Genomic DNA, 14,309 nt, shown 5'->3' with positions numbered 1-14,309 from the left:
TAGATGAAGCGGTTACATGATTCAACAACTTAAAAGGATTGCATTTACCTATTATCAATATATTCCTCCAAAACTAATTCCTGATTTGATCATCCACAATTATATTAATCTATTATGTAATATGCTTAATATTTATAGGCTAAAATACAAGTTTCACGCATGTGATTTATAACGGATAGACTAGCAAAGGAAAAATCTCTTCTACGTAAAAGTAAGTATTAATTATTAGGTTTACCGATTTATTATGCATTTAAAACATTAGCTTTCGCTAAAGTAATAATTTAACATTAAGGAAATGACACAACGTGTGCGTGGGTGCAACATAACTTGGGAAAAACCAAAGTCGGTCGTGACACACACGGTCCCTATACGTTCCTTAGTTCGTGTCTATAAATAGTAGCCGATTGAGTGCAGTTTTATCTGAATTTAATATTTTTAATGTGAAATATATTTTTTTATAAAAATAATATTAAAATATTAAAAGATAATAGATTTATATGCATTAATTTTAAAAATATAATAATTTAAAGATAATATTTTAAAAAGTTGAATATAAAGCTTAAATAATTAATCTGTCTTATCTATTAACTCTCCAAAAAAATATGCACAATTCCACACGGGCCAATATTCACCCATCCTCCACACACTTTCCTTCTTAATAACCCTCCCCCCCCCCCCCCACAAACCCCTACCTACCTAACAACCCCTCTCCCTATTTCCCTTGTGTATATATATAACCCTTTTCTACATATTTTGTTGCATTAGCTCAAATCTTATTTACGTGACCAAATAAAAGTACAAGGCAGAAATCTCAACTTGTTCTTCTTGATCATTATAATTATCAATTGAATGGCTTTTTCAGAACCAGAAGTAATATGCAAGAAACACCCACAACACAAACAACAACCAGGAGTATGTTCTTGTTGTTTAAGAGAAAAGCTCTCCAAAATTAATGGTACATCTACAATTATGGCTGCACTTGCTTCAATATCTTCTTCTTTATCTTCCTCTACTACTTCATCCAATTGCGTCTCGCCACGTGGAGCCATCGGCCACCGTCGGATCACCTCCGACGTTACCAGCGGTCACTACTCCTTTGTTACTCTCGCCGGCGGAGGCGCCGGTGGAGGTTTGAAGAAGAGTAGATCAATTGCTATTGTTGCTAGAGGTGGTAGAGTTGGAATTAATGGAAAGAAGAAGAAAGAAGGGTTTTGGTCAAAGCTGATCAAGTCAACGGGGAAAAGGACTAAAAGGGTAATTGCACATTGATGAGTTGGATTCATATTTTTATTAGGTGGCAATGTTAAGAAAATGTTAGGCAATGAGTTAGGTGAAAACTTTGTAATTTAGTGATGGATTTTGTTATTTAGTGTTGGTATTTGCACGTGTAATCGTACAAAAAAGAGAGAATCATTTCATTATCTTGTTTTTTTTTATGTCATTTTGTTGCATTGTGTGGTAATTACCACGAAAGAAACATATTGATATTTGTGAATAGAAAATGTGAATGTTGATAATATATGAAAGTTCGCTCTGCCTTCTCTTTTTGTCTTTTGTTTTGTTCGTGTTTGGTGATTGTTCAATTAGCTTCATTTTTGTTTTGATTTCTATTTACTTGGCATACGTGACCAGTTAAATTTGGTATGAACCATCAAAACTAGCTGATGTGCAAATGCATTTCACATTCGTAAGTTTAAATTTGAAGGGAGCCGAGTAACAACAGTAAATCGAGGAAATAGCTATCAATACTTGCTGTAGACAAGGGCGGATACACCTTGCGGCAAGCAGTATCACATGACACCGTTTTGTCGGAATTTTTATTAAATATGTATATATAGATAGTAAATAAAATAAAAATATTGGTATAAATATAAAAATGACACTGCTTTTTCATTAAAGTGATTTATTCATTCATTCATTTTTTTTTCAAATTGACAATGGTTACCAAAAATTCTGCGAATCTCCCTAAGGGTAAGGTGTCTAAATCATACCTCTAAAGATGTGACTCTTATCCGGACCCGAACCCTTTTATTAGTAACTTTAAATTTGAAAAGGTTTTTTCATCACTCTTTTATGGGGAAATTGAACAGAGACTTTTCTAGGTTGTATGCTTGATTGACGGGAATGAAAATAAAGATAAGAATTACGACACTTGCGATCATCCAATTAGAGTTTACTAAGTCTTCTTTATCACATTCAACAACTTTAATTTTCATTCGTGTAGTTTGAAATTTTAAGAAATAATTTTTTTAATGGAAAAGGGCCAAAAATACTCCTAACGTATTGAAAATGGCTCACAAATGTCCTCCGTTAACCTTTTGGTCTAAAAAATACCCTTAACGTTTTATTTTTGGCTCACATATACCCTTGAAACTAACAAAATATGAATGGTAAATTTTTGGCTCACCTTCTATCAATATACCATATATTGTTTTATATGTATTTTATACCACATATATAAATTATATATATACATCATAATACATGTAAACAAACAAAATATACCATACATATTCTTTAAAGTTGTGTATTTTATACTTTATATATAGTACTATTATATAATTTATTACATATCTATATATAATAAAAGGAGAGGCAAAAGCACATTATTAAGACAAGTGGCATAACCACAAAAAGCCAACCGGCATTATTAAGACAAAAACAAACTAGTACCTTTTTAACTAAAAAAAATATTTTTAAATTTTGAATTAATTGGTTACTCTATTTGAATTAATAATTAATAAATATAGATATCTTATAATTAGCTATATTAAAAAAACAAAAATATAAAAATAATAACTACTCATTCAAATTAGGGAGGAGTAGTTTCAAGTTGAAATTTTAAAAATATATTAAAAAAATAAATGAAAAAATAAATTAGCTATAATAAAAAACAAAAATATGTTGTATATATATAATTTATATATGTGGTATAAAATACATATAAAACAATATATGGTATATTGATGGAAGGTGAGCCAAAAATTTACCATCCACGTTTGGTTAGTTTCAAGGGTATATGTGAGCCAAAAATAAAACGTTAAGGGTATATGTGAGCCAAAAATAAAACGTTAAGGGTATTTTTAGACCAAAAGGTTAACGGAGGACATTTCTAAGCCATTTTCAATACGTTAGGGGTATTTTTGGCCATTTTCCGTTAATTTAATAAACAAGGCCAAAAGTGGTTAGTGGACGTTATTTCTAGTTACAAACTAAAGGAAATAACTCAATCCAAACTTGGGAGTGACACTAGTTTACATGCTTACTAAAGAGGAGGGGTTGCAGAATAGTGAGATGGAAGAGGCAGAATACTAAAGAGGAGGGGTTGCAAAATTATTCAATTTTGTAAATAATTAAAATAATAATAATAATAATATAATAGTATTATAATTGATAATCATTATAATATAATAATATTGTTAATATTATTATCATTATTATTAAAGATAAATAGTAAAAGAATTTGCTGTATTATTCGTTTTGTTATGTTTGGAAATTATGGATGTCTTACTTGTTGTACTAGTCCAAGATTTGGTCAAAGCACGTTATGTACTACTCTAAGCTTGTTGATTAATTACAACTATAAGATTTGCATAGTGAAAGACAACCCATGAATGAGTGTCTTTGCTGTACCAAGCTTTACAATCAATTATTTTCTCTCCAATTAATCTTGACTTCTAATTAAACATCCTAAAAAGCATGTAACTAAGGTTGATTATATCACATTATAATACTCAGGAGCTAGAGTATTCGCCTATTCGGTGTGGACCAACTGCCAAGTTCGGGTGAAACCAATATATTTTGCTTAAAACATGTATTTATATTAGAAAATTTATTAAATATTTTAAAATATTTAATTGTGAACCGAATAAGTAATACTAAAACGAGTTTTGAGTTTGATAGAAATTCAGAAAATAGACATTATTGTATTTTTTGTTAAAATCAAACTCTGTTCGCAATTAAATTCAGAATTATTTCCACTCTTTCAGAATGCCTATTGTTTCCCTAAAAAACGGATAACAATTGAATTTATACGCGATTTTAAGGATACGTGATATAACTTGGTACAAATTAAGAAGACAGATTAATATTGAAATTGACAATAGAAGAATAAATGTAAACCACACGTATCGAATTGCCTTGGCCCTCGAGTTTGACCACCTTCGAACCAAAGATGTTTCAACTGAAGTATGAACAGGCTAATAGAGTAACAAGATAATAAAATCTAGAAAGTATCAGTATATTGCTTTATGTTGCGTTGGTATGATGTCTTTTACAAATGATCTAACCCTTTTTATATAGTAAAGGTGTCCTACTTTTGGTACAATTCTATATAAGGTAAAAATTCTATGATTTGCTAATTATTCGGCCCCTCCTTGATACGCGCCGAGATTTTCGCCATGATTTACAACCGATCGCGGATACTTCGTCTTTCTGTTATCCAGCTTGGCAAATTTCCCTCGATCTTGCCTGGTCTTGATTTTGCCTGGTCCTGGGGTCAGACCTCACCTTGGTTCGATATAATTCACGGTCGAACCCTAACCGATCATATTCCAGTCTCGATTGGTCACATAAGGGGCGAGCTCGGTTTTGACCGTATACAGATAGTCCCCTCATTTCTCGGAGAGAAGATGACGAGAAACGATATGAACTTCCAAATCCCGTCTCGATGGGCCATGATGTAAGCGACGAACCCGGCTATGACGTAAGCAGAAAATGGATATCAAAACATCCCATCGGCCCAGTTATCAAGGCATTAAATGCCTGTCAGTTGCTGGTCAGCCACTACCGGTTCTGAACCGTCACCAACAAGCTATAAGTACCCCGGCTTTTCCTCATTCAAACTTTACGTTCAAAGCTCCTCCTATTGTTGTTTTTTCTTCAAAAATCCCTTTGCTTTGCAACTCTTGCACCCAAATTCCTTGAACTTTCATCAAACCGCATACCATCTTAATTCTCTTTTCTTCTGTTATTCAATGGCGAAAACTTTTAAGACCATACCGTAAAAGGAGGTCGCTTCTTCATCATGACTGGCAGCGGGGCTGCGGCGGAACCTCACCCTAAGGAATTCGTTCCAGCAGGGTGCCCTATTGTTGGCGATTTTAAGGTTGAAAAGACCTCCTCGGTACCGGGCCAATGTGAGCTGGTCTCGAGGTACATATGCACAATCACCGATGGTCTCCCCACCAAGGTTAAAGAGGAGTGCAACTGGGTCAATAAGCATGTGGTGGTTCCTTCGCCCGAGGAATCGATCACTACCCACGTGGAGGGTTTTCTAAGTCTTTACACTTATCCCTTCACATTGGGTCCCTTAGACCCTATCATCATTGCCTTTTGTAAGAGGTATGATGTGACTCTTGGCCAGATCCACCCTCCTTCTAGAGAATAGTGATTCTCCTTCGATTTTTTGTAAGCAAAATCGAGGGATGTCCCTGTATGCTCGACCACCTTATGGGCCTTTACAGTCCCCGACTCTATCGAGGGGGGGCTGATCAAGCTTGCTCGTCGGGCCAGTAGGGCCCTATTCTCTAGCATAGATAAATCTCGGGACCGAGGTTGGATGGGCCGATTGTTCGAATAAAGACTTCGGACCTGAAGACATGCCATTTTCCCGAGAATTGGAATATGAAATGTAAGTAGTGCTTCACTATGAAGGTTCAATCTTGTTGTTTTCCCTCTTGTCTCTTTCTTCATTGATGTTTTTGGTGTCGTAGTTGTGGCCCAGATGCCGGACGCAGTTCCTAAACTTAAGGAATGGGTCGAGGACCTTTGTCACAGAGGTCGTATTCCATGCGGGCTTGGATGGAATTATCGAAGGGTCGATGGGAGGCCTGCAATCACGGTAGGTTCCTTTTCCTGAGGTAATAATGTTTGATTTCCACCCTTCGTTGTTGAATCTTTATCTATTTTCTCTTATAGGTCTCCCCAAGGATGTTGCTATGAGGCCTCCATCCGGTGATGAGGATATGCCTCTCGAGTCCCCTACTCCAAAGCAGGGTGATGATAAGAAGAGAAAAAGGGTCTCGAGTCCCTCGAACTCGGAAAAGAAAAAAATGACGAGGAGGCCTCGTAAGCCCAAGGGGTGCTCTGGCGCTCTATCCTCAGACCCAGTCCATCGACTAAGGGATGAGTCCGAAGAAGAGGAAGATAAATCCAAGCTGGTGGCTCGCGCAGGCTGGTGTTACGATACAAGGGCCATCCGAACCGCAAGAGGTCGATGAGGGAGCTTTGGCCGAAGCTCCTGGAGCATAAAGGGTTGAGGTCACTCCGCCCCAAGCTAGGGGTCGAGAAAGAGTCCTGGGGCGACGCTTCTCGAGCAGCGGAAGATGTCCCGAGGGACGAACTCGGAGTGATCAATATTTTCGGATCCCCTCAAATTTCGGACGCCATGATTCATGAGACCGGTATGTTAGAAAGAGTTCTTACGATGGGCTTCAGGGGGTGACTGATATCCACAGCTTCTTAGACGGAATTGAGTCCACCGCTTCAGAAGATATCACCTGGCTTGGTGACTTGCCGGTGCCAAATAAGATACCGTCATTGGGTGCTACTAGGTCTTCATCGAGCCCAAAACTGGTGGATCAATTCCCGGCCCTAAGTGTTAACCACGACTGTAGGCGGTCGATAACTTTTTCTGTCCCGTAGGATGCCCGGGTCTTCTCTGCCCCCGTGGGGGTTACTAGCTACCTTAGATGCTTGGTGACTGAGGAAGACCAGGCCGTGATGAATGCAGTAGGGGCGCCTTGCCTATTTAATGAGGCCCAACATGCTTTGAATCGGGTAACTTCGAGGGACACTTCATTATTTATTTTAAACTTGAAGTTGTAAATAATTCTAGCATCTTTCTTCGTGTTTGCAGGCTTCAGTGTTGCATCATGAGGCTTTTCTCCGAATCCGAGAGATGCACGAGGCTGAGGTTTGGGAACTTACCGAGAAGGGGGATACTTACAAGCTTCTGAGCGAGAAGCTCTGTGCCAATTTAGAAGCGGCTCAGAGTGAGCATGTCGAGATGGCCGAGCAGGTATTTTGAGTGCTTTACGATAGTGAAGATGAATTAGAGATAGTAACTAACGATCCGATCCTGCAGGTCCGGCAAAGGCTCGAACAGATCGGGCAGATCAATACACAGGTAGATGTGATACAAGCCGAGGTTGAAGAGTTCAAGAAGAATATGGACATCTTAGCCTCGAAAAAGAAAACCGTCCAAGCACAACTAGAGTCGGCCGAGGCCCAGCTCCAAGCTGCAAAAGAGAAGGCCTCGATGCAGTCAAGAAAATCGAGGAGCTTCAATCTCAACTGGACTTGGCTATTTCTGATAAGGCAAACTTGGACAATGAACTCGAAGTGGCCAGATCTGAGATGGCCGTGGCCAACACCAAAGCCGATGCTAAAGTGGCCCAATTCAAGGTCGATGCCGAGGCCATCCAGGCGAAGGCCAAGAGCATGGTGGATCATGCAAGATGGCAAGCTCGAAGGGAAGCCCTCGAGGGACCCAAAACCTAACCCGTCATGATGATGCCTATTGTGCTACTAGGCAAATCGACCTTCCCAAAACACTTTCAAAATTTAACAGAAATGAATTAAGACATTTAAAATAACCGGAGTTTTTCATAAAACGGGGTAAACCCCAAAAAAAAACATAAGTGCGGAAAAATAGCCCGACATCGGGGTGTCACTAAATCATGAGCATCTAATAACCAATCTAGAAACAGAATCTACTACAGTCTATGCCAAATGCCAATACAAGAGAGAAAAAATAATAAGAGAGGAGAAACAAGTACTGCGAATGCCGGCAGCTACCTCGTACGTCTCCAATAATCAGCCCGCGCACGAACTCAGCGATCGCCAGAATCGTACACACGTGGATCTGCACATGAAGTGCAGAGTGTAGCATAAGCACAACCAACTCAGCAAGTAACAGAATTAAATAAGGAACTGAGAAGCAGTGACGAGCTATAATAATAATGATTATTTCAAAAGTTTTTAGTAAAAAGTGAACATGCTTTCGAATCTGGTGGTGTAAGTCAGATCAGTTCGAGCCCAAGTAAGACAGATATGAATCTTCCAGAAATTTCACAACAATATCAGATAGCAACTAAGTGCAATAATAAATAAAAGCAAGTACAGCCTCTCAAGGCAGCAGTCACTCAACTCATTTCAACAGCTCATACTCTCGGCTCTCAGCCCTCAGTACACACTCTCAATAGGTACCTGCGCTCACTGGGGGTGTACAGACTCCGGAGGGGCTCCTTCAGCCCAAGCTCTATATTGATGCGGCGCACAACCCGATCTAATATTGTTGCGGCATGCAACCCGATCCAATATTGTTGCGGCATGCAACCATATATATATATATATATATATATATATATATATATATATATATATATATATATATAGCCCGAAGGCTTATTGCGGCGTGCAACCCGATCCAATATACCTCACAGCTCGCAGCTCGGCACTCAGGCCCTACCTCAGTCACTAACCTCTCCAGCCCCTTGGGCTCACAAAATATCAAAATAACCAGCCCAAGCAGGAAATACAACAAGTATCAACAAGAAATGAGAGAAACCAAAGATATAACACATAAGTAAGACTGTGACTGAGTACAAGATAGCAATTAGCAGTCAATTCAACAAGTATACGACTGATGTTAGTCACAACAGTAATATCATATGGCCTAAGCATGGTTTCTAACATGAAAATGAGTCAATTGCTTAAAAATGTGGAAAACAAGTAATGACAATGGCTATTCGACTTTACAGTCTCACGGGATGGACCAAGTCACAATCCCTCACGGTGCACGCTCGCACGCCCGTCATCTAGCATGTGCGCCACCTCCAATTATTCACATCATACAAATTCTCGGGGTTTCATACCCTCAAAACCAGCTTTAAGACTGTTACTTACCTCAAACCGAGCAAATCTCTACTCCGAAATGCCTTTGCCTCTCAAATCGGTCTCCAAACGTCCCGAATCTAGCCACAAGTAGAACAATACAATCAATATAGGCTAAAGGGATCAATTCCACAAGAAAGGTACTAAATTATAGTCAAAAATCTGAAATTGACCCGAACCCGCCCCCGGACCCACGTCTCGAAATCTGACAAAAGTCATAAGACCTGAAAGCCCATTCACTCACGAGTTTAACCATACCAAATTTACTCAAATCCGATAATAAAATCTCATTCAAAACCTCAAAATCCCAACTCAAGAGTTCTTTCCTCTTTTCCCCCCAATTTCACACCCCAAATCACAAATTAGATGATAAAATTAAAGATGAAATCATGGGATTTAACCAAAACCAAGTAAGAATCACTTACCCCAATCGACTCCACGAAAATCCCTTCAAAAATCGCCCAATTCTGTGTTCTCTAGCTCAAAATATGCAAAATGGGTTCAAACCCTCGTTGTTGAAATTAATACTGCCCTGCCCAGATATCCTTCATCGTGATCGCGGAACATTCCTCGCGATCGCAAAGCACAACTATGCTGCCCCACATTTTTACCCTACGCTATCGCAGAATCACCCACGCGATCGCAGATCAATGCCTCACATACCTACGCGGTCGCATCCTGCCTCACGCGATCGCATAGAGCATTGGCCACACCTCCCCTCCTGCTTAAATCCTTCTATGCGAACGCGACCTTAGTCACGCGTTTGCGAAGCACATCTTCGCACACATACGCGATCGCGCTCCTAACTCTACGATCGCATAGAACAAACTCACCTCTGCCCCAAATAAGCTTAGGCGATCGCGAATGAATCCATGCGATCGCGTATAAGGAAACCAGAACCTGCTGAAACCAGAACTTCAGTTGTCAAGCCAAGTCCAAAATGCTTCGTTAAGCATCCGAATCTCACCCGAGGTCCCCGGGACCTTAACCAAATATATCAACCAATCCTAAAACACTACGAACTTAGTCAAGCCTTCGAATCACTCAAAACAACATCAAAACACCAATTACACTCGGATTCAAGCCTAAAGAACTCATAAACTTTCAAATTCCACAAACGACGCCGAAACCTACCAAACCACGTCCGATTGACCTCAATTTTGCACACAAGTCATATTCAACATTACAGACCTATTCCAACTTCCGGAATCAGAATTCAACCCCGATATAAAAAAGTCAACCCCCCGGTCAAACTTCCCAATATTCGACTTTCGCCATTTCAAGCCTAAATTAGCTACAGACCTCAAATTCATAGTCCATAGATGCTCCTAAGTCCAAAATCACCCAACGGAGCTAACGGAACCAACATAACTCCATTCCGGAGTCGTCTTCACACACTTCCGACTACGGTCAAAATCCTGGGACTTAAGTTTCTATTTTAGGGACTAAGTGTCCCGAAACACTCCGAAATCAAAAACAAGACCTCTCGAGAAGTCACTTAAGCAAAAAATAGATGCGGGAGAAATAGTAAATAGGGGATTGGGGCTAATACACTCAAATCGACTAGCGGGTCGTTACATCCTCCCCCTCTTAAAACAATCGTTCGTCCTCGAACGAGCATAGAAACATACCTGAAGTAGTGAAAAGATGAGGATAGTGGTTGCGCATATCGTGCTCGGTCTCCCAAGTCGCCTCTTCGATATGCTGACCTCTCCATTGCACCTTCACTGAAGCTATATCCTTTGACCTCAACTTCCGAACCTGCCGCTCCAAAATGGACACCGGCTCCACATCATAAGTCATATCACCATCCAACTGAACCGTGCTGAAATCCAAAACATGGGACGGATCGCTGATATACTTCTGGAGCATAGAGACATGAAATACTTGATGCACACTCGACAAGCTAGGTGGCAAAGCAAGCTTGTAAGCCACCTCTCTGATCCTCTGAAGTACCTCAAAAGGCCCAATGAACCGAGGGCTCAACTTGCCCCTCTTCCCAAACCTCATAACACCCTTCATGGGTGATACCTTCAGCAGAACTTTCTCCCCGACCATGAAAGACACATCACGGACCTTCCTGTCAGCATAAATCTTCTGCCTAGATTGCGCCGTGCGAAGCCGCTCCTAAATCAATTTCACCTTATCTAATGCATCTTGGACCAAGTTTGTACCCAAGAGCCTAGCCTCACCCGGCTCAAACCATCCCACTGGAGATCTACACCTCCTCCCATATAAAGCCTCGTACGGAGCCATCTGAATGCTCAACTCATAACTGTTGTTATATGCAAACTCCGCGAGCGGTAGAAACTGGTCCCATGAACCTCTAAAATCAATGACACAAACGTGTAACATGTCCTCAAATATCTGGATAGTGCGCTTGGACTGTCCGTCCGTCTGAGGGTGAAAGGTCGTGCTCAACTCAACCTGAGTACCCAACTCTCGCTGCATGGTCCTCCAAAACTGCGATGTAAACTGTGTGTCTCTATCTGAAATGATGGAAACTAGGACACCATGAAGGCGAACAATCTCTCGGATCTAAATCTCAGCCAACCGCTCTGAATAATAAGTAGTACCAACTGGAATGAAGTGCGCGGACTTGGTCAGCCGATCCACAATCACCCAAATAGCATCGAACTTCCTCGAAGTCCGTGGGAACCCAACTACGAAATCCATGGTGATCCGCTCCCACTTCCATTCTGGGATCTCTAACCTCTGAAGCAAGCCACCCGGTCTCTGATTCTCATACTTAACCTGCTGACAGTTGAGACACCGAGCCACAAACCCAACTATATCCTTCTTCATCCTCCTCCACCAATAGTGCTATCTCAAACCCTGGTACATCTTCGCGGCATCCGGATGATTGGAATACCGTGAGCTGTAGGCCTCCTCAAGAATCAACTCCCGAAGCCCATCCACATTAGGCACACATACCCGACCCTGCATCCTCAACATGCCATCATCACCAATAGTCACATCTCTAGCATCTCGCCGAACCCTGTCCTGGAGGACGAGCAGATGGGGGTCATCATACTGACGCTCCCTGATACGATCATAAAGAGAAGACCTAGAGACCACATAGGCTAAGACCTTACTCGGCTCTAAAATATCCAATCTGATAAGTTGGCTAGCTAAGGCTTGAACATCCAATGCCAAGGGTCTCTCTGCTGCTTGAAGATATGCTAAACTCCACAAACTCTCTGCCCGGCGACTCAAGGCATCGGCCACCACATTGGCCTTCCCGGGATGGTACAAAATGGTGATATCATAGTCATTAAGAAGCTCCAACCACCTCCACTGTCGCAAGTTAAGATCTTTCTGTTTGAACAGATCCTGTAAACTCCGATGATCAGTGTAAATCTCACAATGAACCCCGTACAGATAGTGCCGCCAAATCTTCAAGGCGTGAACAATAGTTGCTAACTCAAGATTATGGACAGGATAGTTCTTCTCATGGGTCTTCAACTGGCGTGAAGCATAAGCAATCACTCAACCCTCCTGTATCAGAACACACCCAATACCTATCCGCGAGGTATCACAATACACTGTATAAAAACCAGAAGCTGATGGTAGAACTAGAACTGGAGCCGTGGTCAAAGCAGTCTTGAGCTTCTGAAAGCTCGCCTCGCACTCATCCGACCACTTGAATGGAGCACCCTTTTGGGTCAATTTGGTCAAGGGCGATGCAATAGATGAAAAACCCTCCACAAAACGACGGTACTAGCCTGCCAAACCAAGAAAGATCCTAATCTCGGTGGCTGAGGACGGTCTGAGCCAACTCTGCACCACCTCTATCTTCTTCGAATCCACCTGAATACCCTCGTTGGACACCACATGCCCCAAGAACGCCACTGAGCCGAGCCAAAACTCACACTTGGAGAACTTTGTATAAATCTCTGTAACACATTGTTCATTAAATGCATGAACGTTGCTGGGGCGTTAGTCAGCCCAAAAGACATCATAAGGAACTCATAATGGCCATATCGGGTCCTGAAAGTTGTCTTAAGAATATCCGAATCCTGAATCTTCAGCTGGTGATACCCTGACCTCAAATCAATCTTGGAGAACACCCTCGCCCCCTGAAGTTGGTCAAATAGATCATCAATACTTGAAAAAGGGTACTTGTTCTTGACTGTGACCTTGTTCAACTACCTGTAGTCAATGCACATCCTCATAGAACCATCTTTTTTCTTTACAAATAGAACTGGTGCACCCCAAGGTGACACGCTAGGCCGAATAAACCCATTATCAAGGAGTTCCTGAAGTTGTTCCTTCACCTCCTTCAACTCCGCCAGTGCCATACGAAGTCAATATCCCTATCAGACGGCATGCCCGACAGGTCTGCAAGAAATATATCCGAAAAATCATGCACCATCGGAACAGAATCAATGGCAGGAGTCTCTACACTAACATCCCTCACAAAAGCCAAATAGGATAGACAACCCCTCTCAACCATCCACTGAGCCTTCAAGTATGAAATCACTCTACTGGGAACATAGTTTATAGAACCGCTCCACTCAACCCTCTGTAACCCCGGCATCGCCAACGTCACAGTCTTAGCGTGACAATCTAGAACAACATGACATGAAGACAACCAATCCATACCCAATATCACATCAAAATCGACCATGCTGAGTAGCAAAAGATCCACTCTGGTCTCCAGACTCCCAATAGTCACCACACATGACTGATATACGCGATCCACAATAATAGTATCACCCACAGGAGTAGATATATGAATAGATGAAACTAAAGACTCACAGGGCATATCCAGAAAATGAACGAAATACAAGAAAACATATGAATAAGTGGAACCAAGGTCAAATAATACAGAGGCATCTCTGTGGAAAATTGAGACAATACCTGTAATCACAGCATCTGAAGCAATGGCATATGGTCTAGCAGAGAGGGCATAGAAATGGGCATGGCCACCCCCTGATCTGCCTTCCCCTCTCGGGCGGCCCCTAGCTGACAGGGCTCCACCCCGGGCTGGCTGAGCGGGTGGTGGAGGGGCTGGTGTTGATGACGTAGATTGGCTCCTCTGCGGAGCTGAACCTCCCACTATACGGGGACACTCTCTCCTCATGTGACCAAATTCCCCACACTCATAATAACTCCCCGATGCTGGTGCAGGGGACTGAAGGGAACCCCGAGCACTGGGATAACTGGCAGAAGGACATGGCATGGATGAACCTTAACTCGATGGAGCACGGGACTAACCCTGTGCTGGTAGGGCACCGAGAGATGAATGGCCCTGCTGATAACTATGAGAACCATGGCCAGATAATGCACCACGGTGACCTGGACAAGCCGTCTGAGCATTCCTGAAAGGACGACCTCTATCGTGCTGGAACGGACCCTCAGAAGGAGCACCGCTAAATGCTCCATGTCCACGAGGCCTCTTAGCCTCC

At 41.7% G+C, this 14,309-nt stretch overlaps 1 protein-coding gene across 1 annotated transcript; it reads left to right on the top strand.

The window, feature by feature from the left end:
* Positions 1 to 746: 746 nt before the first annotated feature.
* On the top strand, positions 747 to 1,547 carry LOC107820481 (uncharacterized). The gene has a single exon (XM_016646771.2). The coding sequence runs from the start codon at positions 850 to 852 to the stop codon at positions 1,267 to 1,269; it is 420 nt and encodes a 139-aa protein (XP_016502257.1). The 5' UTR covers positions 747 to 849; the 3' UTR covers positions 1,270 to 1,547.
* Positions 1,548 to 14,309: the final 12,762 nt, after the last annotated feature.

This window comes from Nicotiana tabacum, chromosome 13, assembly GCF_000715075.1.
Source record: "Nicotiana tabacum cultivar K326 chromosome 13, ASM71507v2, whole genome shotgun sequence".
NCBI lineage: Eukaryota > Viridiplantae > Streptophyta > Magnoliopsida > Solanales > Solanaceae > Nicotiana > Nicotiana tabacum.
This window is presented reverse-complemented; position numbering and strand designations above follow the sequence as displayed.

What these genes read in the sequence shown, in the direction of transcription:
- LOC107820481 (XM_016646771.2), top strand. Translation starts at nt 850, where the DNA reads ATGGCTTTTTCAGAACCAGAAGTAATATGCAAGAAACACCCACAACAC.